A 24,161-nucleotide genomic window follows, 5' to 3' on the forward strand; every position below is an offset into this window, starting at 1 on the left:
CCCTCAGATGCTGAACTGGACCAACAGCTGACGGGCAGCGAGCTGCTGCTCTCTGCCCTGCTCCAGAACACGGTGCAGGGCTCAGGGGGTCCTGACGGTCTGGTTGTCACCTCAGAGGGCCCCTACGACTTCTATCATCAGCCCAACATGAGCGAGGCCTCCCTCTGTCTCCCCGTCCTGGAGCAGCTGAGCGTGGCAGTGAAGCAGAGACTGGACGACTGGCCCGAACACCCGGCACTCGTACAGGTGAGTCAGGTTTTAACAGGAGGCAAGACCTCCTGATGGGACCGTGCTGCTTTATTCCCAGGATTTACAAGATTTTTGCACCGATGTGATAAGATACGTTAATTTTTATCAAATGGACTGCAACAAAAAACATATGATGTCATGATAAACATGGATATCATGACAAAAACTAGAATTATATACGAGGCTAGCTTGCTATAGAGTGTGATCCTAGCTTAACCTAGCATCCCAGTACACAGACAGTTACAGCAGATAGCTGGTTTGATTTTAAATGATGACTCTCACCCTTTGAACAAAGGTTCAGGTCCCAAAGTGCAGAACAAACGATGTAAAGAGAGCTTATGTTGCAGTCACACTGTCTAGAATCAGAATCAGAATCAGAATCAGTTTTATTGCCAAGTATGTTTTCACATACAAGGATTTTTTTCTGGTGATTGGTGCAATTGATCAGCAACAGTGGGGCTCTCTAGCCTTGTTGATGAGGCTAATAGCAGATGGGAAGAAGCTATTTTTGTGGCGAGAGGTTTTGGTCCTGAAGGACCGCAGCCTCCTGCCAGAGGGGAGTGTCACAAAGAGTTTGTGTCCAGGGTGGGAGGAGTCAGCTACAATCTTCCCTGCACGCCTCAGAGTCCTTGAGGTGTACAGGTCCTGGAGGGACGGAAGATTGCAGCCAATCACCTTCTCAGCAGAGTGGATGATACGCTGCAGTCTGTTATTGTCCCTCTCCGTGGCAGCAGCGTACCAGATGGTGATGGAGGAGGTGAGGATGGAATCAATGATGGAGGTGTAGAAGTTCACCATCATAGTCCTTGGCAGGTTGAACTTCTTCAATTGCCTCAGGAAATACATCCTCTGCTGAGCTTTTTTGATGAGGGAGCTGATGTTTAGCTCCCATTTGAGATCCTGTGTGATGGTGGTTCCCAAGAAGCGAAAATGCTCCACGGTAGCCACGGGGGAGTCACACAGGGAGATGGGGGTGGGTGGGGCTGGGCTCTTCCTGAAGTCCACTATCATTTCCACTGTCTTCAGAGCGTTTAGCTCTAGGTTGTTCTGCCTGCACCAGGTCACCAGACGGTCAGTCTCCCACCTGTAGGCAGACTCATCGCCATCAGAGATGAGTCCAATGAGAGTGGTGTCGTCTGCAAACTTCAGGAGCTTGACAGACTGATGGCTGGAGGTGCAGGTGTTGGTGTACAGGGAGAAGAGCAGAGGAGAAAGAACGCAGCCTTGTGGGGATCCAGTGCTGATGGTCTGGGAGTCAGACACGTGCTTTCCTAGCTTCACGTGCTGCCTCCTGTCAGACAGGAAGTCGGTGATCCACCTGCAGGTGGAGTCAGGCACGCTCAGCTGGGAGAGCTTGTCCTGCAGCAGAGCCGGGATGATGGTGTTGAAGGCAGAGCTGAAGTCCACAAACAGGATCCTGGCATAGGTCCCTGAGGAGTCCAGGTGCTGGAGGATGAAGTGGAGAGCCATGTTGACGGCGTCATCTACAGACCTGTTGGCTCTGTAGGCGAACTGCAGGGGGTCCAGGAGTGGGTCAGTGATGGATTTGAGATGGGACAGGACAAGGCGCTCAAATGATTTCATGACCACAGAGGTCAGGGCAATGGGTCTATAGTCATTTAGACCTGTGGGCCTTGGTTTTTTGGGGACAGGGATGATGGTGGAGGATTTGAAGCAGGCTGGCACGTGGCAGGTCTCCAAGCAATGTTTTGTTTATTTTTTTATTTAATTAATTAATTAATTAATTAATTAAATTATGTTGTCCGTGCAGGGTGTTGAATGTGTACGTGTAAGACTGACTGACTGTTTACTGCAAACCAGATTTACCTTCAGGTACAAATAAAGTAACCTGCCTACCTAACCCTGGTGTGTGTTGTTTTCCAGCTGACTGTGGTGGTGGAGAGGATCATGGCGTTCACTCTCTCCAGTCCACTCGCCAAGTTCCTCAACGGTCTGGAGATCCTGCTCAGTAAAGCACAGGTGAGCTCTGCCAGACTCATGTGCCACATATGTTTACTCTAGTGTATTGAGTTACACATTGTGTTGATGCATTCAAAAAGGAAAATAATTCAGTGACAATTTTTATTTATTTTTTAATTTTATCAGGTAGAATACCAAAAATCTGCCTGTTACATTTTCTCTAGTGTTAGTTTGTTGGACAGAGTTCACAGGAAACTAAAACTTTATTTATAGAGCACCTTTCAAAACCTGGGTTACAAGGAGCTGTGCAGTAAAAACTTCTAAGAAATACATAAAAATATGAGATAAAATAAAAACAATAAGAGAAAAATAATAAAATACAATAATAGTTACCCAGGGGGAGATCACACATTACATAAAGTGCATCTGAAGCAGTCGATTGAGAAAACATTTTTTTCTGCTAGAGGAAGACAATTCATTTATTGTTGTTATTTATTGCTGTCACCTCTGGTCTCTGTTGCTGTCCTCAGGACTGGGAGAACAACGCCAGCCGCTCAGTCTCTCTGAGGAAGGAACTGGAACCAGTCACCCAGCTCATCATCCAGTGGCGCAAACTGGAGCTCAAGTAAGAAACAGACGCATTTTTGAGATACCTGAAGTGTCAGAGCCTCCGTGTGAGACCCCTCGGTCGGTGATTGTGTGTTTGTGACTGTGTTTCTGGTTTAACAGCACCGAGCTGGGCTGGTGGCCCAAATTGACGCAGAGTCATTTGACCCGGAAGTGAATCTAGATTGTTCCCTTTCACACTGACGACTAAGGCCAGATATTAACAGATGTTTGCATGTGTTTGCAGATGTTTTGTCCAGTGTGAAGGGTCTTTAGTGTAGAAAGATATTAAAGCTGAAACTAGTCCTTAACTTGTCCTGTTGTGTTTTCTGTGTCTGTGTCTGTAATGTAAATGTGTCCTGTCACTTTTGTGTGGTAGTTGTTGGTCGAGCAGTCTGGACAACGCAATGAAGCGGTGCACGGAGAAATCAACCAAACACTGGTTCTCCATCTACCAACTGGTGGAGAGGTATCTGGAGGAGCAGAGGCTGGAGGCCAATACAGGTACATATAGTAGAGCTGTAATTATAACTATCTAATTATTAACTGTTAATTAAGCAATTAACTACTGTTTTCACATGATATGTGTAGACTAAATCTCTATGTGGATGTGGGAAGAAATAGCAATGAAGAATTAAATCAGTTCACCAGAAACGGCTCATTACCACATACAAATAATAAAAAATAAATAAATAAATAAATAATAATAATAAAAATAATAATAATAATCTTTATTGTCCACAGGAAATTTGCCTTTGGCGTCACAGGCTGGTTAAAACACATCATTATGACTCACAAACAATAAATACAATACTGTGCACAACATGCACAGTACAAAATGACAATAACGGACATGATTTCAGTGTGAATGATGCAAGACATATTTAAACAGTCCCAGTCAAACAACAGAAACCATAAAAAACACTGAGTCTGCCGCTGTAACCAGTTTTGTTTTCCTGTCACTGTCCTCTCAGGAGAGGAGGTGGAGCGCCTCTCTCTGTCCTCAGTGTCCTCCACCCTCCAGGCCTTCATGGAGGGCTCCCCCCTGGGCGAGTTCCACACCCGCCTGACCATGCTGCTCAGCTTCCACTGCCACCTCCTTCTGGTCCCCAACCAGCCTGGACAAGGTCAGCCACCACTACCCATCACCACTCTGTTCTGCACAAGCCTCCATTCAAGTCTGTCTGAGAACTTTATTTATTTATTTAAACACTCCTGTCCCCATCCTGTGGCAGTCTCATCAAAGTCAACCTTTAATCTGTGTTTCACCTACGTTACAAGCAGCTGGCGAAAGGATGAAATAGTGAAGCACCTGATGGAAACAAGTGCAAAATATTCTTTTGACTATAGAAATGATCAATTAAAATGTTCTATGGATAGAAAATATATGTGTTTAGTGTTTTAGTTTTTTAGGTTGAAAGTGTTTCAGAAACTGTATCATACATTGTTGTGTTAATTATAGCTCATATTAATAGGCTTTAATTGTAATGTTGGATTGAAGATGTTACAGTTATAGACACATCCTTCCATCAACTGACTGGGACAGGGAACCTTCATCATTTTAAGATGTTTTTAGTATCTGCTCAAAATAAAATCATCCTGTAGTAATAGTCCTGCACAGAGTGGAGAGATCCAGTTAGTTGTGTGCAGTATCAGATATTTATTTGTAGTAACTAATTAAATCTTGATTGGTCAGTTTACATATCTGTTGAGCAGACAGCATCAGTCTTTGCTGCTTCACTATCTATGTCCACACGTCATGTGTCATCCTATACACAGATGTCACTCATTGGATTTTGACTAAATGGAAATTATCATTTCATCACTGAAGCTATCATTTCAAAAAGCATTCGACCTGTGACCTCCAGTTTCAGGTCAAATCAAGGTAATATCTAGTATGTGTTGCTTTCGGCTGTGAGAGGGAGACTGCAGCCTCCATCAGCGATGTTAACTGCTGCTTGTTTCACAGAGTCTCTGTCCAGTCTCCTGTGGAACCTGCACAAATACTACAGTCAGTTCTCTGACTCCATCCAGACCAAAATCAGTCAGCTCAGACAGCCCATCGAGAAGGAGCTCAAGGTATTATACATATATTTTGAAACCTTGTCCATGTACAGTGAATGTACCTCCAAATGTTCCACTATAATGTGAACTGTTGTTCTCAGGACTTTGTCAAGATCTCCAAGTGGAACGACGTCAGTTTCTGGTCCATCAAACAGTCAGTGGAGAAGACACATCGGTAAGATCCAGTTCAGCAGCTCTGTTTGCTTGTGAATTGTGTTCACGCACACATGTTAACTCTTCTCATATACTGCATTCATGTCAAACAGTATGTTTGGCCCCTGCTTATCGCTGCTTGTGGCTATTATCTGCTCTTGTTTCTTCTCTCAGGACTCTCTTCAAGTTTGTGAAGAAGTTGGAGGAGGCTCTGAGCGGCCCCAGTATTCCTGCTCTGGTGGAACAGGAGAGCAGCATGAGTTTAGACAGTAAAGACGCCAACCCAGAAGAAACGCCCATCCACCGAGTTCACCGGGCCCTGAAGAGCACCCTGCCTGGGAAAGGCAGAGAGCTGCAGGTACAAGTCTCATGGAGGACACAGTGTAACAGTGCATTTCTAAAGTATTGTTTATTATCTCACCATAACAAACGTATAATCTTTTCCTCTAGTGTTATTTTATATGATTTTATATTTTTTAGTATTGCCATATACTGTATGATTCTGAATAACCTGAGCTAAAGTGTGTATTTCAGAATGACGATCCAGAGGAGGGAGTTGAAGCATCATCTCTACAGGGACGTCTCCCTGTTCTGGCCAGGAAGATGAAGAAGATGTGCGTCCAGCTCCTGAAGAAAAACCCAGTGCCTGAGCTGGCTGAAGACCTGGACTACTTCACTGGTAAGAAAACCACTCTTACACAGGAAATATCAAAGGCACATTTACTGAGCAGAATCATGCAAATGTGGTCAACATGGTTGTTTGGTGCCCTTCAGGGTTGTTTCAGGGTATAATGAGCATTAGTGATAATAATAATGATGATAAATTATTTTCCGTAATTGATTTTCTTTCAGGCGAGATCATCAGCAACCTGCGGGACCTGCAGAGCCTCACCATCAACACGTCTGCAGAGAAAGAGAAACAAAAGGCTGAGGTCAAACACATCCTGCAGCAGAAACAGCGAGCTCTGTCCGACCTGTTCAAGATGCTCACAGAAATAGGTGAGCTTCTCTCTCAGATTCAGAGGTGTAATAGTTTGACTCTTAAGAAATGAAAGCAGTCAACCAACCCGTCTGTCTGTTTATCTTTGACCCAGGTTTGTCGTACCGTAAAGGCCTGACGTGGCACAGGACAGCGGACCCAGAGAAAACCCTCTGTATGCAGCCGCTGGAGATGAGCACCGCTCTGTCTGCTGTCAGCCACCAGGAGCAGGCTGAGCGCATGTAAATAACACAAGCTAACACACACCGAACGCTAACAGCCGACTGTTTTTACTGTGATCACCCACTGCCATTTGATTTTTACTACGCCAGCTCTGTGCTCTATCAGAAAAAACATCCCTCAGCATCGCAGCTTTAATGAGACACTAAGTAAACAAGTAGCTTATGGTGGCCAATGTTTACTAATGTTGGCAAACTGAAAACACTTAGTTCAAACACAAACACAGTTTAGCATTTATCATTATCCCATAACTTCCACAAAATGACATAAAGTTTTTTTTATTGGAGGGCTGAACTACTGGGCCACTACTTGCCTACCAAGGGTTTTGACCTTGGTCTGCTTGGGATGTAGTCTCTCGCCGCCATTTTCACTGTGCGCTTGATGTTGCAGGTTGTTTACAGAGCTGCTGACAGCATGGGATGGATGTCAGAAGTACTTCTACCGTTCATGGGCCAGGAAAACAGCCCTGCAGACTGCCCTCCAGCACCCTGCCAAGGTGAGACACAGCATACTCCACAATTTAACATCTTGTAGCATCTATTACTCTGATAACTTTCTGTCTACAGTGATGTCAATGAAGGCCAGTGCTCATAGATGAAGCACTAATTTTAGCATCTGCTGTTTGTCAGAGTGTTGTTTGTGTGTTTTGGCCCTGCGGTCTGAAGTGTGTGTTGCTGTCTGGTTGTAGGAGCTGGGTCTGGGAAACATAGAGCGCTGTAGAGGTTTCTCCTCTCACATGTTCAAGCTGCTCCTCAGACAGAGGCGACGGCTGGCCAAGCTCACTGAGCAGTGGGTCCATCTCAGGTCAGGACCGGATTTACAAGACACAAGAGAATTACTATCATTGTAACACTGGTGCAGGAAATTCTGTTTTCAACTGGAAGATTATGGTGCCTTTTTTTACCTAACCACTTTTCTTGATCTTCATGTAAAATGTGACAAGGTCAAGAAAAGATGAGAAAAGATTTATCTGGAGTTAGAGAGACAAACCAGAGTTCAGCATTAAAATATTTATTTTTTCAGCATAGCTGGGTTCATTTTCATGTGTTTTATTCAGAGATTTTATATAAAGTTTTATTATTTGGCAATACCCATAATTATATTATATGATTATATTAATACCCATAAAAGACAAATATTTCCAAAATGTATATTATAGGAAATTGCAGTAAAGTAAAGAGGAATTTCCCCATAATAAAATAATTTAGTACACATTCTACATTACAAGAGAACAAAATCATATTTTCTGTTGGTTTATTTTATTTCTTATTTTTTACACAAAGGACATTCATTAGTATTAAAATGAAATGTTCATAATTTACTGGATGGGTAGATTAAGTTGGAATTTCTTTGCTGTTTATTACTGGAATATGACCTGTTGTCTCTTTATGTCCCACCACCTCCAGGAGGCTAACAAACAGCATACAGGGCATCAAGGCCAACCTCCAGAGCCAGAGTAAGGACCCAGGCTGTAGCCTCCCGCCCCAGGCTTCTCTGCAGGACTGGGTCAGCAGAGGCCAGGCGCTGGCTGCCCAGTGCACCACCCTCCTGCAGCAGCTCGCCTGGCTGCTGCAGTGCTGCCCTGAGGACCCCCAGCAGAAGGAGGAGACGAGCAGCTGCAGGCAGCACACCCTGAGGTGCCCGTCCCCGCTGGCGGCACAGCGCCAGCCGGCCGGCTGCCTGATGAGGAGGGGAGACGCCACCTGGTGCCAGCTACACCAGCGTGTGACTGCAATGTTGAAGCAGACAGTGAGCCTGAAGGTGGAGCTGGACGCTGTGGCCCAGCAAACCTCTGAGAGAGTACTCCACACATGGTAAAACACAGTCACTCAGGGGTTTATTTGAAATCTGATGCACAGCTCCAACAGTCCTGACAACACTGTTATTCCCCACAGGAACCATTTTGTAACATGCTGTTCAGGCTTCGACCAGCTGGCGGCTGTAGTGGCTCAGATGCCCAGTGTGGAGCGGCTCTTCATCCCGGCCACTTGTGTGGGGAGTGCAGACAGCCAGCCGACCGTCAGCCAGAGCCTGCAGTATGTCAGAGGGCAGGTGGAGGCTAACGTCACTGAGTTCACCGCCTGGAAGACCCAGCTGCTCTCCCTGGGACACCAGCGCACAGGTGAGTGCACTGACCAGTCATCCTGCTAATCATCCCCTCAGGTGTTAGTGACAGACATGGACACAAGCTGCTGCTCCTGAACCAAGTCTGTGCCTCTCCTCCTCTCCATGTTTAACAGATCACCAGTCTGTCTTCTGCTCTGAGTTCTCCGCCGAGCTGGAGACAAACATCAACACAGTGCTGTGTGCGGTGCAGACGCTGGTGAAGAGACAGGAGAGAGAGCAACAGAAAGAGCAGCGTGGAGACGTCAAGAGAGGTGAGAGTGATGCAGCGGGGGTCAGCAGTGCTGAGTTGGACTGGTGGATGGAAAATGAGGTCACACTGAAAGATTCATTAAAGTCCAAAAAACTATATGCAGCTGTCCAAGGGTAGTTTCACAGTTGCTGCTGTATCTGCAACTGTTTTCATGCACAGGATCTTTGAACAGTTGTGTGTGTGAAAAATCCAAGATAACAGCAGTTTGATTGACAGATGCTAGAATCGTTACACTTACACAACTTTTCCCACAGTCCCTAAGATCAGTTGTTTTGCCCTTTACAAGTTCTCATCTGAAGATTAAAGACCCTGGTCTGCTTGACTGATTCAACACACCACAGGTGTGATTGACAGGTGTAGGACAAAAGGTCACCTCACAGGGACTCACCTAAGGTTATGCTTGATTGTAAAATAGGCAAAAATGCAAAAGAGACTCATCAAAAGAGACTGAAACTTTCCTGAAAAGCTGATTTTATGGTGTTTTTATATGATGCTGACAACATTAAAGGTCCCATGTTTTACTTTTTTGTGTTTTACCTGAAGTGTAAGTGTTGATCTCTATCATAAGATATATTTGTAGTTTTAAGAACCAAAAACCATCTCAGTGTAGTTTTACATCTCCTCTCTCAGGCTTCTCTCTGGAGCTGTAGTAACAACAGGTCAGTGAGTCAGTCAGGAGAGAGAGCTCTGAGCCTCTCTTCTGATTGGCTGACTGTTTTATGAGTGATTGAGTAAAAATATAGCAGGTAAATACTCAAGCGGGGCTTGGATCATGCCTGAGATTAGTGACTGCTTTGTTATGACATCAAAGTAGACCTGACGGTTTGTTTCATATGGGACCTTTAATGGATATCTTCGATAACACAGTGTTATTTGATGTTTCAGAGGGTGCTGAAGAGGAGGATGAAGAAGAGCCTGTGGAGGACCTGCTGAAGCCTGGTCACCTGGCTCGTCTCCTGGAGGAGGAGCTGGAGGCTGAGGTGGAGGCTCTGAGTGTGGGAGATGTTAACGGCAGGCTGGAGAAGCTGCTGAGCAGCCTGAGGACACACAGAGACACCTGTCAACCAGCACAGCTGCAGGTACAGAGAACAGCTGCACATGCAACATCTGGAAAACTTATCTGAAGTGAGAGTGAAGTGCACTGATTAGTGTTCAAGGGTCAATGACTAAAACTTGGTACTAGCATAAAATGTGTCTGTTGTCATGAGAAGGTTTTGACCTCTTCATCCTCTCTTAATGTCTTCTGAACTCAGTTCCTGTCCATGTTACACTGCTGTGTGTGTCTCCAGGAGGTGGACAGGGCGTGCAGAATGCTGGTGCGTCTGGAGCCTCTGCTGGGAATTTACTCTGACCTGGTGCGTTACTACCTGGCCGTGTCACTGGGAGCCCACAGGAGCACGGGCAAACTGCTGTCGGTCCTGGCCAGCATCTTCACCGACCTTGCTCAGAAGGTGCACACCCATCCAGTGTTTCTCACAGTCAAGGAGTGATACAGGTTTTATGAAGTTCAACCTTAAAGCTGTTGACTAAATGGCTGTTGTGTCCTCCTCCTCCTCAGGGTTTCTGCCTCCCTCAGGAGCTGATGGCCGGCGGAGACGGAGAAGGTGCCACAGAGTTTCACGACTATGAGGGTGGTGGTATAGGAGAGGGCGAGGGCACCAAAGACGTCAGCGACAAGATTGAGAACGAAGATCAGGTGATGAAGGGAATCTTAACCCTTAACATTTTTTTCTGGAGTTTTCAACTGCATCTGATGGTCTGATGGCTCCACTTGGCTGCTGAAGACCATGAGATGTGGTCAAAAGCTACTAATTGGCAGCAGTAAGATTGACAAAATTTGATATCATCATCCAAAGAGAAAAATAACAAAACTCCAAACTATTTCCATAATAACTGACATGTCAGTGATGGTTTTTCTGTGTAGCAGAATTTGAAACAACAGTACTTGACATAACTAAGACATGCAGTGACTGAAACAAAAGGCTGAAATAAAGAGAGAGAAAATCAAGCAAGAGAAGGGCACAGAGGTGTTGGCACAGTGTTAATGAGTCTCATCTGGTGATAACCTGTAACAGCTGGATCTATGAGGAGAACGGTTTGACCGACGTTCCTCATGGAGATGTTTCTGTCGTCTTCCTCTACAGGTGGAGGACACGTCTCAGGAGGGTCAGGAGAAGGAGGAGCAGCAGGATAAAGGGAACATCAAGGCAGAAGACAACGCTATTGAAATGTCAGAGGACTTCGACGGCCAGATGCATGATGGGGATGAGAATGAACCAGGTGATGTGCTGCACTCGCTTTTGTGTTTGTTCCACTTATGGGCTCAGAGCTACCTTAGTTACACTGGGAACACGCTGCCTGCGTGTGCGTGGCCGCTGCCATGTGTTCACACCAGCTGCACGTCTGCTGCAGCACTGCTGCAGCCACCTCTGCCATAGTTTTCTCAGGCTACTTGAATGTCTTTTCATTCGACATTAGTTTCTGATTTATTTTTGACAGAAAATGCCTCTAAAACACCACTGTCTCCACATGCAGCTGCTAAAGGGGTTAAAGAAGATGTTTATATTTTGACACGTTCAGATTCAGCCTAGACATAGAGACTATAGCAGCACTTTGCTGTGTCTGGTTTTAGTGGGAAAATGCACGTCACATGTGAAAAATAACCAAGACACTGAATCTCTAGATCACACGATGCAGCCACAATGTGTGAGACACGTCTGTCATGCAGGCAGTGTGTCCACTCTGACGCGATAACGTGCGCTGAAATGAAAACCAAGACATTGCTGCACGCAATGTTTCCAGTGTGTATCAGCGTTAGTGTTGCAACAGCAGAAGAAAAAGGAAAGAGAGGGGTTTTCTTACAGCTCTGTCCTTCATGCTCAATTTTCAGTTGTAAAACTGGTCTGATATTTCCACTTACAATGTAACTCTTACAACTACATAATGTAACAGACCCCCACTCTCAGTGTAGAAAACATGGCAGAGTTGGTGCCCTATTGAACTTTATCATTAGAGGCAGTAAAAAACTAAAACAATATCTGAGTTTCACCAGAAACTTCTGCCAGACTCACAGCTGATAAGATTCTTCTTCTTTTCCTCATTTGCAGGTGAAGACGATGAATCGGATAAAGAGGATGAGGAGGAGCTGGACAAAAAGATGGGCAACCTGGGTGAAGGCCAGACTGACACTCTGGATGAGAGGATGTGGGGAGACGATGAGGATGATCAGGAGGAAGGAAGTGACCAGGAGGAGGAGTCTGGCCAGGGCATGGACCAGGTACAGGATGAAGGTTGTGAATCAAATATTTGATATAGTCAAGTGTCACTTTGATTTCCTGTCAACACTGTGGATCCTGTGTCAGGGTGAGTCAGAGCTGGTTGCCAAAGACGACAACCTGGACGCTGCAGACCCCAACAAAGACAAGAAGAACCAGGACAAAGACGAGCAGATGGACGAGGAGGAGAAAGAGAAGATCCACGAGCAGGGAGACGAGGTAATTTTCACCAGGAGCTGAAGACGTCCACACATTTTCTGTCTTCACTGTGTCTGACCTTTGCTCCTGCTGTTCCTCAGAGGGAGTTTGATGAGAATGAGGTGGACCCCTACCACGGTCAGCAGGACAAGAGACCTGAGCCTGAGGCCATGGATCTGCCTGAGGATCTCAATCTGGACCAGGATGAAGAGGCTGGAGAGGACGGAGAGGGCGAGGGTGACGGTGAGACCTGCAGCTGTACAAATATTCAGACATGTCTTGTTTGCTTTAATTCTCTTTGAGACACTGGGTCATTGAGTGTAGATTGATAAGCAATAATTGTATCTATTTAAAAGAAAAGAACAGAACAATAAATGATAGTGGAGGGGTCTGGAGACCCTCACCAGACTTTTTCTGACCTCTGCAGTGTAATTTCAGGCTGTGGGCTGTGAGTGATTCTTATTGTTATTATTGATTATTGTGTTCAATATTTTTATGTACTGTTAACTGGAATATGTTTTAGGTTTTGGATTGGTTATCAGACAGTTGTTTACTTTCCAGATATCACTTTGGGATCTGGGAACTTTGATGGACCTTTGTTTTTTTTTTTTTTGTTTTTTTTTTTTATTTAACTATTTTTCAGAATAAATAAATGATCAATTAATCAGAGGAGATGAATTAATAATGACATTTGTTATTTGTTGCAGCTCTAAATTGTATTTAAAAAATTGTAAAGCAGCAAATCCTCATGTCTGAAAAATGTTTGGAAATATTATTGCAAAATGTGTCAAACATTTTTTTATGTTAAAGTTTCCAAATAATTTGTAAGATGAAGATAAAAACAAATGATACATCTCATTATCAGTTCATCAATCGTTAGATCAATCGTTTCTAGAAGCAGCACATAGTTTGTCACATATACACGTGTCACAGTTAATACTGACATGTAAAAACACTACATGTGCTACCATTAACACTGTCTGTGGAATACAGTGTCAGGGCATTTAAAACTGTAGTTGTCATTTTTATTCAGTCATCACACATAATACAGTAAATATAAACTATACACAGAGCAAAAAAAAACAAAGTGAAAGAACAGGCTCAGGCTGAGACAAAGTGCTCATATGTAGCTGCCTGTATTCTTATCAGTTTAAACTACCCACCAAAAAGAAAAGACATTTGTTCACACTTGTAACCATCGGAAATAACTCTTTAAACCACCCTTTAAAAAAAACAAAAACAAAATCAAATTACACATTTTTTAATTTATATTATCATTGTTCCATAATTTAGCCCCAGCAATGGAAATACATCTCCTTTTAATCCCTTTTTTAGCTTCTTGTACTTACAAATATCCTCTCAGATTATATTTACTCTCCTGAATTGATGAGAACTTTTGTGTACTTTTTGTCCCAGAGTCTGGGAGTGACTTTGATTTAGTGTCAGTAACCTCAGTCCAGTGGAGTTTACATGTTCTTCTGTCTTCAGAGGAGAATCCCTTCGACATCGGTGAGAAAGCCATGGAACTGGATGAGAAGGAGGATGGAGAGAAAGATGGAGGAGAGGAGCAGGGCGCAGAGGAGATGCAGGAGGATCAGACGGACCAACCGGAGGAGGAGAAGGACCAGGAGCCCAAGACTGGAGAGGAGGAGGAGGAGGGAGAGGGAGAGGGAGAGAAAGCAGAGGGAGACGAGGAGTCTGCTGAGAAAGAGGAAGATGAGGAGAAAGAGAGGAGAGGACAGGAGGAAGGCAGAGATGAAGATCTGGCTGCTCCTAACGACAAAGGTCACAAACCAAAGGTGCGTATTTGAAGGAACAACTGAACCAGAGGTTCTCCACATACGTCTGGTTCTGTGTTTCACTCTCACGAATTCTCGTGCTCACAGGACGAGGAGGAGGACGGTGGGGCTGAGGATGAGGAGCAGCCGGAGTCAGCTGAGAGGAAGGAGCACGACAGAGATGGTCAGACCGGAGAGGAGAACGTCCAGAGCGATACAGCTGTGGAGCTGGGAGGAGAGGCGTCAGAGAGAGACCAGGCTAAAGAGGTAGGCTGCACTCTGAGCCCAAACTTCACTCATTCATCAGGACAAGATAAAAAAGAAACATAGGCCACATAAAATATTATTTAAAAGACATTTAACTAGGATTTAAAAAGACAAATTAAAATACAAGATAAATCAGCTACAGTGCAGGATATGATATGAAGGTCTCAAACTGATTTAATAAAATACAAAGGCTCCCTGTGCCTGTCAGCATAGATTTTAAAATCCTTTTACTTGTTTTTAAAGCTCTTAATGGTTTGGGACCAGCTTATACTGCAGACTCTCTGTGGTTTTATAATCCTTCACAAACTCTTAGATCTTCTGCTGCCAGACTTTTAAATACACACAATTTTACACACAAGAAAATAGGCAGTGTGGCATTTTTAACTAGGCTCCAGAATTATGGAACAACCTGCCAAGAGCTATAAGAGCCGTGGCAATAGAAGATGAGTAGAAGAATAGAATAGAATGGAATAGAATAGAAAAGAATAGAATAGAAAACCTTTATGGTCATTGTACAAGACAGAATGAAATTCAGAGAGCTACTCCTGATCAGTACAAAAACAACCACAAGGACGCAAAAGAATATTGCGCCTACAATATAATAAATACTCAAAAGAAATAAAATAAAAAGCGCTTTTGCTGAGCAGCTAATTTTGACGGTGACTGTTAAAATCACAGTGGTGGTTAAAATGAGTCAGCAGACGGCGGCTCTGAAGTGCACATCTGTGGAGTTAAAAGTCCTGATGGCCCAGATCAGAAATGTGTTTTCGCCCCAAACCAACCAACCTGTGTTTTAAAGTCAGTTTATCTCGGTGGCTCTGAGAGCTTGACACACTGCAGCTTCAGAAAACACACGGGAACAGGCACAACAAACTAAATACAGAAAACATCCTCATCACATGCTGCAAGTACTCACAACACAACAGAAGTGTTTCCAGTGGACAACAAAACAGTGATGAGGGTAACGTCCCTGTGGCTCACCCAGCAGAGGGGTTCAAGTCCGACCTGTGGCTCTTTACTGCTTCTCACCCTCTCTCTCTCTAACTTGCATGGATGTATTATTACACATCCATGTGCACTTGTAGCTTTCACCTTCAAAAGTCACAAATCAGTGAACAACAGCTGCGTCCCAGCAGGTTCATCACTTTTTAGTGTCCCCTGGAAACACTTGTTGTGTTGTGAATGTGTGTGTGAGTATTTGCAGCTCATGTGTTGTCAGATTGATGAAGATGTTTCCTGAATTTGTTTGTGTTTTGTCTGTTTGCATGTTTTTCTTAATCAGCAGCTTTGAGCTCTCAGGGCCACCGTAGTTTCTTGTGTCAGTGACAGCTCCAGCGGCTGTGTCTCCCACAAAGATAAGATCTAAAATATTCTTCTGTCTGCCAGGAGCACGGGAGCGGAGCAGCTGACGCCAGCCAGTCGGAGGGCCACCAGTCCAAGCTGACGGCAAGGATGGCTTCACAGAGACAGACTCAGAGCAAGACTCAGGTACGACCGACCCCACGCAGAGCACACACCTCCCTTTTGTTTCTCAGTCCATCTCATCACACTTTTTACTTCCCGGTCCAGAGCTTCAAGAGGAAACCCGGTCAGGCCGACAACGAGCGGTCTACGGGCGACTACAACGAACGTGTCAACAAGCGCCTGCGTACGGTGGAGAGCAGCGAGGACAGAGGCGCAGACAGCAGGCAGAGCGATGCCCAGCAGGAGTCAGACCTGTACGAGCACATCAAGCAGGGAGAGACGACGTACGACGCTCAGACATATGGTCAGTGATCAGTGATCAGACGCAGCGTGGGGGAGGGGAGGCTCAGGGGAATGCTCTTTAGATCAACCTCAGATCAGGATGAATGAATGAGGTGTGTGTTTGTTGGTCTTCCTGCGTCCAGATGTGGCCAGTGCAGACCAGCAGAAAGCAGCAGGGGCTCCGCAGGACCAGGATGAAGATCAGAATGATGAGGATGTCGCCATGGAGACAGATGACCAGGAAGAAGACCTCCAAGCTGCTGAGGTCCAGGAACTGAAGCCTGAGCAGCTGGACTCTACGAAGGCCTCCCGGAAAGGTGTCGACATTTCTTCTTCTCCCGATGATAACGTTGATGTTTTAGACCCCGAATTAAATTTTACTTCACACATGAAGAAGAAGAAGAAACATTACCATACTACAGCTCTTTAAACGTCTCCCTCCTCTTCTTCTCCTGCAGGTGCAGACAGTGGAGAGATGGAGGCGCAGAGGCAGGGAGAGGAGGAGGAGGAGGAGGAGAGGTGGAAGGACCGGCAGCATCCCAGAGAAGAGCGAGCAGAGAGGAGCACAGAGTCCACAATCCACACTGTTCCTGAGCTGCTGCTGGACACCATGCAGGTAAACTGTCATCACTGCTGCCTCACACAAAGGTTGATGTTCAGCTGCTGACCCTGTTGTTACTGTGAACCTGTAGAAACAGTGAGAGAGCACTCAGTCAGACTTTAAAGCCACACCTGTCTGTGTGTGTTTGTTAGCAGGAAGCTGAGAGAGACCCCGAGGAGATCAGGAGGGAGATGGAGCTGCAGCTGGAGGCCTGGCACAAACTGGCTCCAGGAGCTCAGGAGGAGGTGAGACGGACCCAGGAGTCTCGATCTAAGTGACTCTTGTTTCAGTGTTTTCATGCTGTTAGCACAAAAACAGCACTGGTCATTTTTGCATTTGATTTTCATTGACAAATATAAAAATGATGAGGATGTGATTTTTGTTTGGCCTTGTATCAAGCAAATGTTTAACTTTGTGTCTGGAGAAGATGATTTGTAGACCGAGGCATCTCTGACACAGCTGGATGGCTTGATACATCCCGTGGGTCTGACCCACCCTGATCGCCCTCTTGCGGCGGTATAGGTCATAAACCCCGCCCCCTCCATGTGAGCAGGTCAAAGTAGACGTCTGTCATTTCATGTTGTTCTTTGGTTTTGGTTTTAATTAGTTATGTGATGCTATAAAAAGGGGGCGTGGCGTCATGATTGACAGCTCGTATCCAGGATATTTTGCATAATTTTTCTACAGAGGGAGGAAGTGGGGTCCACGGGTCTGATTCAGGGACCCTGTGGAGTTTTCTTGTGAACGTGTTTCTGCTTAGGTTCAGTGTTTCTCTCTGAAACTCTCTGTGTCTGAGGTTGTGGGTCGAGTGCATCTCCTTTGTAAAGCAGATTTTTTAAAAGTGTTTTTAAATCCAGCATTGTCCAGCATCCATGTTTAATGTTAGCACTGTTCTTCTTCCCTGCATTTGTTTGCACTTTCCCTTCACCTACACATCAGTGGAACAGTGTGAAACCGTGGGAAGGAATATGTCTCTCTCTCATGTGAATAGAAACGTTGACCTTTAACCAGTAAATCCACTTCACAGTTCATTAACTTGTGGCTGATGTGTTGTTGTTGTTGTGTTGCAGGAGAGTGCGGCAGCCTCCATGTGGCATCAGTACCAGACTCTGACCTCAGCTCTCTCCCAGCAGCTGTGTGAGCAGCTCCGGCTCATCCTGGAGCCGACACAGGCCACGAAACTCAAGTCAGTGCCCACACTTGATGATGTTCACAGCTGCAGTGTTTGAGTTTACACTGGATTCAGACAGTTTTCAGCCACTTTCACTTTTTGCACAGTTCTAGGTTTAATTGTAAAAGGATCAAATGTTCTTTCTGCATCTGGAGGAGTGTAAACTGCAGTAACAAACACTTCTCCGGGCAGAGAATCTGCTCGACATCTGGTCTGTCAGTGCGGATCATCGTCTGCCCATTGAGTGCAGTAGCTTGCTCTGGGACGTTGTGATGGAAGCAGGTCTCTGAGCCTGAGGCTGATTTCATCCACTTCAATTACCTGCGACCGGACTTTAGCCAGAAGTCAGTCCAAGAGGTCCGAGCTGATTTAGCTTGGCTCTTACCCCGGCTCCCTTCTCTCTCTACCCGAGTCTATGCCCCTCTTTGAGTGACATGGGGTCCACCTGACAAGTGTATTTCTGTGTGAAAAATAACTAAGTTACGAGCTTCAACAATGAAGGCAAAAAACAGCAAATTAAACCAAAAATGTATGAGTTACAGCGAGAGTTACTGGCCACCACATCTGCATCCAGCACCGTCTGTTGTTGTCTTCACTTCAGATTTCTAAAACGTTTCTAAAAACTTCACTTCTTTATAACTGGTAGTTTCGTCCATTTAAATAAATTGTGCAAAAAACGAATCTGATACTTTCTGAAACCTCTGTACGTAGTGTAAAAAGTGAAAGTTGCATTTGAGTCAAACAAATAGTTCCAGTGAACTATTAACTGTTCATGCTCACAAAGACACAGTGTGGGTGACTGTGAGCAGTGGAGCTGACGCTTTGTGTTGTTGCTGCACAGAGGTGACTACCGCACAGGGAAGCGCCTGAACATGAGGAAGGTGATCCCCTACATCGCCAGCCAGTTCCGCAAAGACAAGATCTGGCTGAGGAGGACCAAGCCCAGCAAGAGAGAGTACCACATCTGTCTGGCTGTGGACGACTCCTCCAGCATGGTGGACAACCACTCCAAACAGGTAACACCACCCCGTCCTCCAAGCTCACACTGCTCCTGCTTTCAGAAAGTGAATCCATATCTTATCAATGAGCTCCTGCTGTCTCCTCTCTGACCTGTGTGTGTGTGTGTGTGTGTGTGCGCGCGCTGCAGCTGGCGTTTGAATCCCTGTCAGTCATCATCAACGCTCTCATTCTGCTGGAGGTCGGTCAGGTGTCAGTGTGCAGGTGAGAACATTTGCTCTTCTTCTTCTTTAGTTGCATATTGATGGTGCACACGTGCAAAGTGATGTAAAAAAAAAAAAAAAAGAACTGGAGCCATGTGACAAACATCAAAACCTAAACAAAAAGAACCGGAGGGAAAGTGAAGGCAGTGAAATGCACAGTTTGTGTCTCTCGTACTGAAACAAACCTGTTTGACGTGTGCTCGTGTGCAGTTTTGGCGAGCAGGTGCAGCTGCTCCACCCCTTCCAGCAGCAGTTCACCGACGAGTCCGGAGCCCGGATCCTCAGACTCTGTCAGTTCCAGCAGAAGAAGACCAGGATAGCACAGGTGAGAGTCCTCCACCCTACCTGAGGTCCCAGCTCTCGTCTGTGAATCTTTACACACAGTGTGGGAAATGTGTTTGAGAGATTTACTGTGATCTGAATGTTGCAGTAGAAACTCCATGTGAATTGTTTAAAGCATGTTTTATTCCTGACTTCTGGAAGAAATACTACACTACATTTACTCCTCTCCTGTGTGTTACCATGGAGATGAAATAAAAGCCTCTGTGAGCATTTTACCTCATTGAAATGTTTCAGTTTTCTAATAGAATTCAAGAAAACTTTTTTTAACTTTTATTTTTCCATTTCACAAAATTCATAAAAATGTGAATGGAGATTTTTCTGTACTATGAAATCAGCCACTAGGTGGAGCACTGTAGGTTCACATTTTTGTATAAGTTAAAAATGGGATGTATCCAGGTGAGTTTTATAAATTAGTGCAGCACTGCTCTGAACCGGCTGTATGAACTTTTACAAACAGACCTCATGAAACAGATATTTTCTTTCAATGGTAGAAGAGAGGAAATCAAAAGCCTTCATCAGATGAAGACAAGGAAAAGACAAACTATTGTGTCAACCACCCTGTACAGGGTGAGCCATTTGTAGTTAAACACGTGCTGTGACTCCTCCCGCCACACTCACTCTTTATCTCTCTCCTCCGTAGTTTTTGGAAACATCAACCAAAATGTTTCTGGCAGCTCGGCAGCAGATTCCAGGATCTATAAACTCAGGTAACGACTCACACTCACTCACCTGTTGGTTTGTTTAGCTGTGGCCGTCTGCTACATCACGAATGGATCAAATGATCATTTATAATGTGAGGGGAGTCGCACACAGTGACAAACTCAGAGCCTCTTTTAGCTCATTGTTTTGGGTTTTTAGCTCATAGATTCAGTTCTCATCCAGCTTGTTTCCAAGAATAAAAACCGTGCACCACCTGTCCAACAACATCAGCAGCAGGTGGTGAAGGAAGTGGAACATTCAGCAGTTGAAGAGCTGTCAAACATTTCTCTGAGGAGCTGGTGGAGACAACACGGCTGTGACAGAGGGAATATTGGACTTTCACGACATTCACTTTGAGTTGTGTTTGTGTGTGATGTTAAAATAAGTAGCTGTTTACTTTCACTTTCACAGCTTTAAAGGCAGTGCTGTATCATATTTTGGGTGGGCCAATACAAAAAGTGGGTCGGCCATATTTTTCCAGAAAAGGACTAATAAAAACTTAAAGGTCCTATATGTCAGTTTTCTCTGCTGCTGAACGTGGTTTCTTTCTGGGAGCGTGTGGTGGTGGTGATGACTGCAAAGTAGTATCTGAGATGAGACGGGCCGGGGGTAGCTAGGTTAGCATGCTAACTTCAATAGAAGAAAAGAAGTGATAGAAACAGAAGCAAAACTTTCCCCCACTGGAGACAGAGCTTAGTGAGTAAAGGGATGAAGTAAACAGCTGTTAGTGGTCACATTGTCTCTGTAGCGATAGCGAAGACTTGGATATAGCACCTTTAAACTAAAAAACAGAGACAAACTGAGGGACCAGCAGCAGTTACAGTCAGGAAGTACCTCGATCATTTGTCTATACTGAAAGACGACGTCCCCATTCTTAATCCTGCTCTGATTGGTCGATTGTTTCTCCACCCAGGGAAACAGGCGTCAATAAGAACCATGCTAGTTTGTGATTTAACTCCTCTGTGACTTCATTTTAATACCCTCTGACCTCTGACCTGCCTCCACAGACACGGCCCAGCTGCTGGTGATCGTGTCTGACGGCAGGGGCCTATTCCTGGAGGGGAAGGAGCGTGTGATGGCGGCTGTGCGGGCAGCACGCAGCGCCAACGTCTTTGTCATCTTCGTGGTACTCGACAACCCCAACTCACGGGTGAGAACAGCAGGATTTGACCGTTATATCTGTTTTCGATTTCCGCACACAGAGTGTAACTAATCCATGCTGTGCTGCAGGACTCCATCCTCGACATCAAGGTGCCCATATTCAAAGGGCCGGGGGAGCTGCCGGAGATCCGCTCCTACATGGAGGAGTTCCCCTTCCCCTTCTACGTCATCCTGCGAGATGTCAACGCCCTGCCGGAGACGCTGAGCGACGCGCTCCGGCAGTGGTTCGAACTTGTCACGGCGGCCGACCAGTAGACCAATGAGAAGCCATCTTTCACAGGAAGGGAGAAGTGGGCGGCAACCAACTGCACAATGCCACTCTGCTGCTAGCTTCTCAACCAGAACTGAAAACAAAAAAAAACAAAACAAAGCAAAAAAAGACGGATTTGCCGCTGTACATGTGCCTTTATTTTCTTATTTTTACTGTAGATTTTAGTAGAGTTTAATAGCAACCTTTGCTGTTTTTTGATCTTTGTTATCAGGGTAATTCTCTGTTTCTTTTGTAATGTAACAAGGATTGCTTTAACTTGCACGTCTCAGATGAAATGATAGAAACAAAAAAAAAAATGTGATTTTCATTGCGTGTGAACCACCTCAGTGAAGAGTCAGTAAATACCTCTGTCCACCTTGTACAATAACCCCTGAAGTCATTTGTTCGTTTGTGTGGATGTTATAGTCAGTGCTGCAAAGATCATCGAATCATTCATCTTCAATGTGAACGCAACAGCAGACGTGCAGAGCTGGGTCTTGTGTCACGGCTGGTCGTCAGCGGCCTTCAGAGGAACTTCAAAAAATGTGCCTTGGGAAAGGAAACAGTTCACACCTGAACCAGCTGTCGGTTTGATGGATCGGAGGCGCGGCCACAGCTCTGTCCAGATTTTTAAGAAATTCAGATCTCATGCACTTTGAAGCACAGGGACTGCAGACTCCACTTTTGAATAAATGCCCCCAGTATAACCAGTTTTTGTGGTTTCAAGACGACATATCTGCTGTGTTGATCTTCCATCCATAACTGTGTGACTTCTGCTAAAACGAGAGCTCGGAGCTCGTCACTGTGTCTGTGAGGAGTAGGTGTCGACGAAACGTTTATTATCACCTCTGTGTTTTGTATCGTGGACATACATGTGAGCCGGCGTCGGCCATATTTAAGAGATGGTTTCTTCATCACACCCATCTGTTACACCATGACACGAATGATCCCGACAATAAACAGTTTACAAGGCTGCTCAGTCTGTGCTTGTGCTCATTGTAGATCCCTCAGATATCCGGTGTGTTGGAAAAAACATCACACACAAAGATTCATAAGTAATAATGACAAAAAAGCTGATTATCCCTGAACGCTCACAAATACTGTGACTGTCACTGTCTCCTCTTTATTGAGGAGAGATGCATTTAAACTTTGTGAAACGTGCTTGAGATGGTCAAAACATATGAGCTTTTTTTCATGTTTGGTTTAAAATTATTTTTAAAAAATTATATTTATTTGTGTTTTTTATATTTTATTGGGGGAATAATATGACACAAAAAGTGACAGAGGACGTGATGACTGAGAAAACAAGAGAGACAGTTGACAGCATAGGACAGCTACATGGTGCATGTAAAATAAGATTATGTTAGTATGTTGTGGGTAGTGTGTTTTAATGAGAATGTGTGGTATTTAACAACAATAATAATTATTATAATACTCACATATTTACCCAAACATATATATATACAGTCAAGCCCGAAATTATTGATACCCCTGGTAAATTTTGACTTAAAGTTACTTTTATTCAACCAGCAAGTTTCTTCTTGATTGGAAATGACACCGGCGTCTCCCAGAAGACAATAAGACGATGTACAAGAGGCATCATTGTGGAAAAAATACTTTCTCAGCTCTTATTTACATTTGAACAAAAAGTGGCAAAGAATCTTACAATTGTTTGTGTGCACGTTACATCATCAGATTCAGTTTGTGTTCTGTGGTGTTCTGTGGTGTTCTGTGGTTCTCTGTGGTTCTCTGTGGTGTTCTGTGGTTCTCTGTGGTTCTCTGTGGTGTTCTGTGGTTCTCTGTGGTTCTCTGTGGTGTTCTGTGGTTCTCTGTGGTGTTCTCTGGTTCTCTGGTTCTCTGTGGTGTTCTGTGGTTCTCTGTGGTGTTCTGTGGTTCTCTGTGGTGTTCTGTGGTGTTCTGTGGTTCTCTGTGGTTCTCTGTGGTTCTCTGTGGTGTTCTGTGGTTCTCTGTGGTGTTCTGTGGTGTTCTGTGGTTCTCTGTGGTTCTCTGTGGTTCTCTGTGGTGTTCTGTGGTTCTCTGTGGTTCTCTGTGGTGTTCTGTGGTTCTCTGTGGTGTTCTGTGGTGTTCTGTGGTTCTCTGTGGTGTTCTGTGGTTCTCTGTGGTTCTCTGTGGTGTTCTGTGGTTCTCTGTGGTGTTCTGTGGTGTTCTGTGGTTCTCTGTGGTTCTCTGTGGTGTTCTGTGGTTCTCTGTGGTGTTCTGTGGTTCTCTGTGGTTCTCTGTGGTGTTCTGTGGTTTTCTGTGGTTCTCTGTGGTGTTCTGTGGTGTTCTGTGGTTCTCTGTGGTTCTCTGTGGTGTTCTGTGGTTCTCTGTGGTTTTCTGTGGTTCTCTGTGGTGTTCTGTGGTGTTCTGTGGTTCTCTGTGGTTCTCAGTGGTGTTCTGTGGTTCTCTGTGGTTCTCTGTGTTGTTCTGTGGTTCTCTGTGGTGTTCTGTGGTTCTCTGTGGTGTTCTGTGGTTCTCTGTGGTGTTCTGTGGTTCTCTGTGGTTCTCTGTGGTGTTCTGTGGTTCTCTGTGGTTCTCTGTGGTGTTCTGTGGTTTTCTGTGGTGTTCTGTGGTGTTCTGTGGTTCTCTGTGGTTCTCTGTGGTGTTCTGTGGTTCTCTGTGGTTTTCTGTGGTTTTCTGTGGTTCTCTGTGGTGTTCTGTGGTGTTCTGTGGTTCTCTGTGGTTCTCTGTGGTGTTCTGTGGTGTTCTGTGGTTCTCTGTGTTGTTCTGTGGTTCTCTGTGTTGTTCTGTGGTGTTCTGTGGTTCTCTGTGGTTCTCTGTGGTTCTCTGTGTTGTTCTGTGGTGTTCTGTGGTTCTCTGTGGTTCTCTGTGTTGTTCTGTGGTTCTCTGTGGTGTTCTGTGGTG

At 45.0% G+C, this 24,161-nt stretch overlaps 1 protein-coding gene across 2 annotated transcripts in view; it reads left to right on the forward strand.

Annotated features, from left to right (window-relative positions):
* Nucleotides 1-22,270, forward strand: part of mdn1 (midasin AAA ATPase 1) — a 71,900-nt gene extending 49,630 nt beyond the window's left edge. The window contains exons 66-102 of one of the 2 annotated variants that reach the window (XM_071478492.1): nt 8-246; nt 2,134-2,229; nt 2,700-2,794; nt 3,155-3,279; nt 3,750-3,902; nt 4,745-4,854; nt 4,941-5,014; nt 5,167-5,350; nt 5,527-5,671; nt 5,845-5,991; nt 6,087-6,213; nt 6,602-6,707; nt 6,900-7,015; nt 7,618-8,025; nt 8,107-8,333; nt 8,452-8,589; nt 9,474-9,667; nt 9,878-10,039; nt 10,147-10,284; nt 10,733-10,868; nt 11,696-11,865; nt 11,951-12,082; nt 12,163-12,304; nt 13,550-13,860; nt 13,948-14,106; nt 15,493-15,594; nt 15,676-15,874; nt 15,996-16,169; nt 16,311-16,468; nt 16,606-16,698; nt 17,524-17,639; nt 18,466-18,640; nt 18,772-18,845; nt 19,055-19,169; nt 19,827-19,893; nt 20,893-21,035; nt 21,116-22,270. In XM_071478492.1, the coding sequence (XP_071334593.1) occupies nt 8-246; nt 2,134-2,229; nt 2,700-2,794; nt 3,155-3,279; nt 3,750-3,902; nt 4,745-4,854; nt 4,941-5,014; nt 5,167-5,350; nt 5,527-5,671; nt 5,845-5,991; nt 6,087-6,213; nt 6,602-6,707; nt 6,900-7,015; nt 7,618-8,025; nt 8,107-8,333; nt 8,452-8,589; nt 9,474-9,667; nt 9,878-10,039; nt 10,147-10,284; nt 10,733-10,868; nt 11,696-11,865; nt 11,951-12,082; nt 12,163-12,304; nt 13,550-13,860; nt 13,948-14,106; nt 15,493-15,594; nt 15,676-15,874; nt 15,996-16,169; nt 16,311-16,468; nt 16,606-16,698; nt 17,524-17,639; nt 18,466-18,640; nt 18,772-18,845; nt 19,055-19,169; nt 19,827-19,893; nt 20,893-21,035; nt 21,116-21,301 (5,636 nt within the window). In that variant the 3' untranslated portion in view covers nt 21,302-22,270. The remainder of the gene's footprint in view (nt 1-7; nt 247-2,133; nt 2,230-2,699; nt 2,795-3,154; nt 3,280-3,749; nt 3,903-4,744; nt 4,855-4,940; nt 5,015-5,166; nt 5,351-5,526; nt 5,672-5,844; nt 5,992-6,086; nt 6,214-6,601; nt 6,708-6,899; nt 7,016-7,617; nt 8,026-8,106; nt 8,334-8,451; nt 8,590-9,473; nt 9,668-9,877; nt 10,040-10,146; nt 10,285-10,732; nt 10,869-11,695; nt 11,866-11,950; nt 12,083-12,162; nt 12,305-13,549; nt 13,861-13,947; nt 14,107-15,492; nt 15,595-15,675; nt 15,875-15,995; nt 16,170-16,310; nt 16,469-16,605; nt 16,699-17,523; nt 17,640-18,465; nt 18,641-18,771; nt 18,846-19,054; nt 19,170-19,826; nt 19,894-20,892; nt 21,036-21,115) is intronic. The other variant, XM_071478493.1, reaches the window with a different exon arrangement.
* Nucleotides 22,271-24,161: the final 1,891 nt, after the last annotated feature.

Source organism: Trachinotus anak, unplaced genomic scaffold (genome assembly GCF_046630095.1).
Source record: "Trachinotus anak isolate AG129_WGS33_773 ecotype Australia unplaced genomic scaffold, CSIRO_AGI_Tana_v1 ptg000005l, whole genome shotgun sequence".
In the NCBI taxonomy this organism is placed as follows: Eukaryota; Metazoa; Chordata; class Actinopteri; order Carangiformes; family Carangidae; genus Trachinotus; species Trachinotus anak.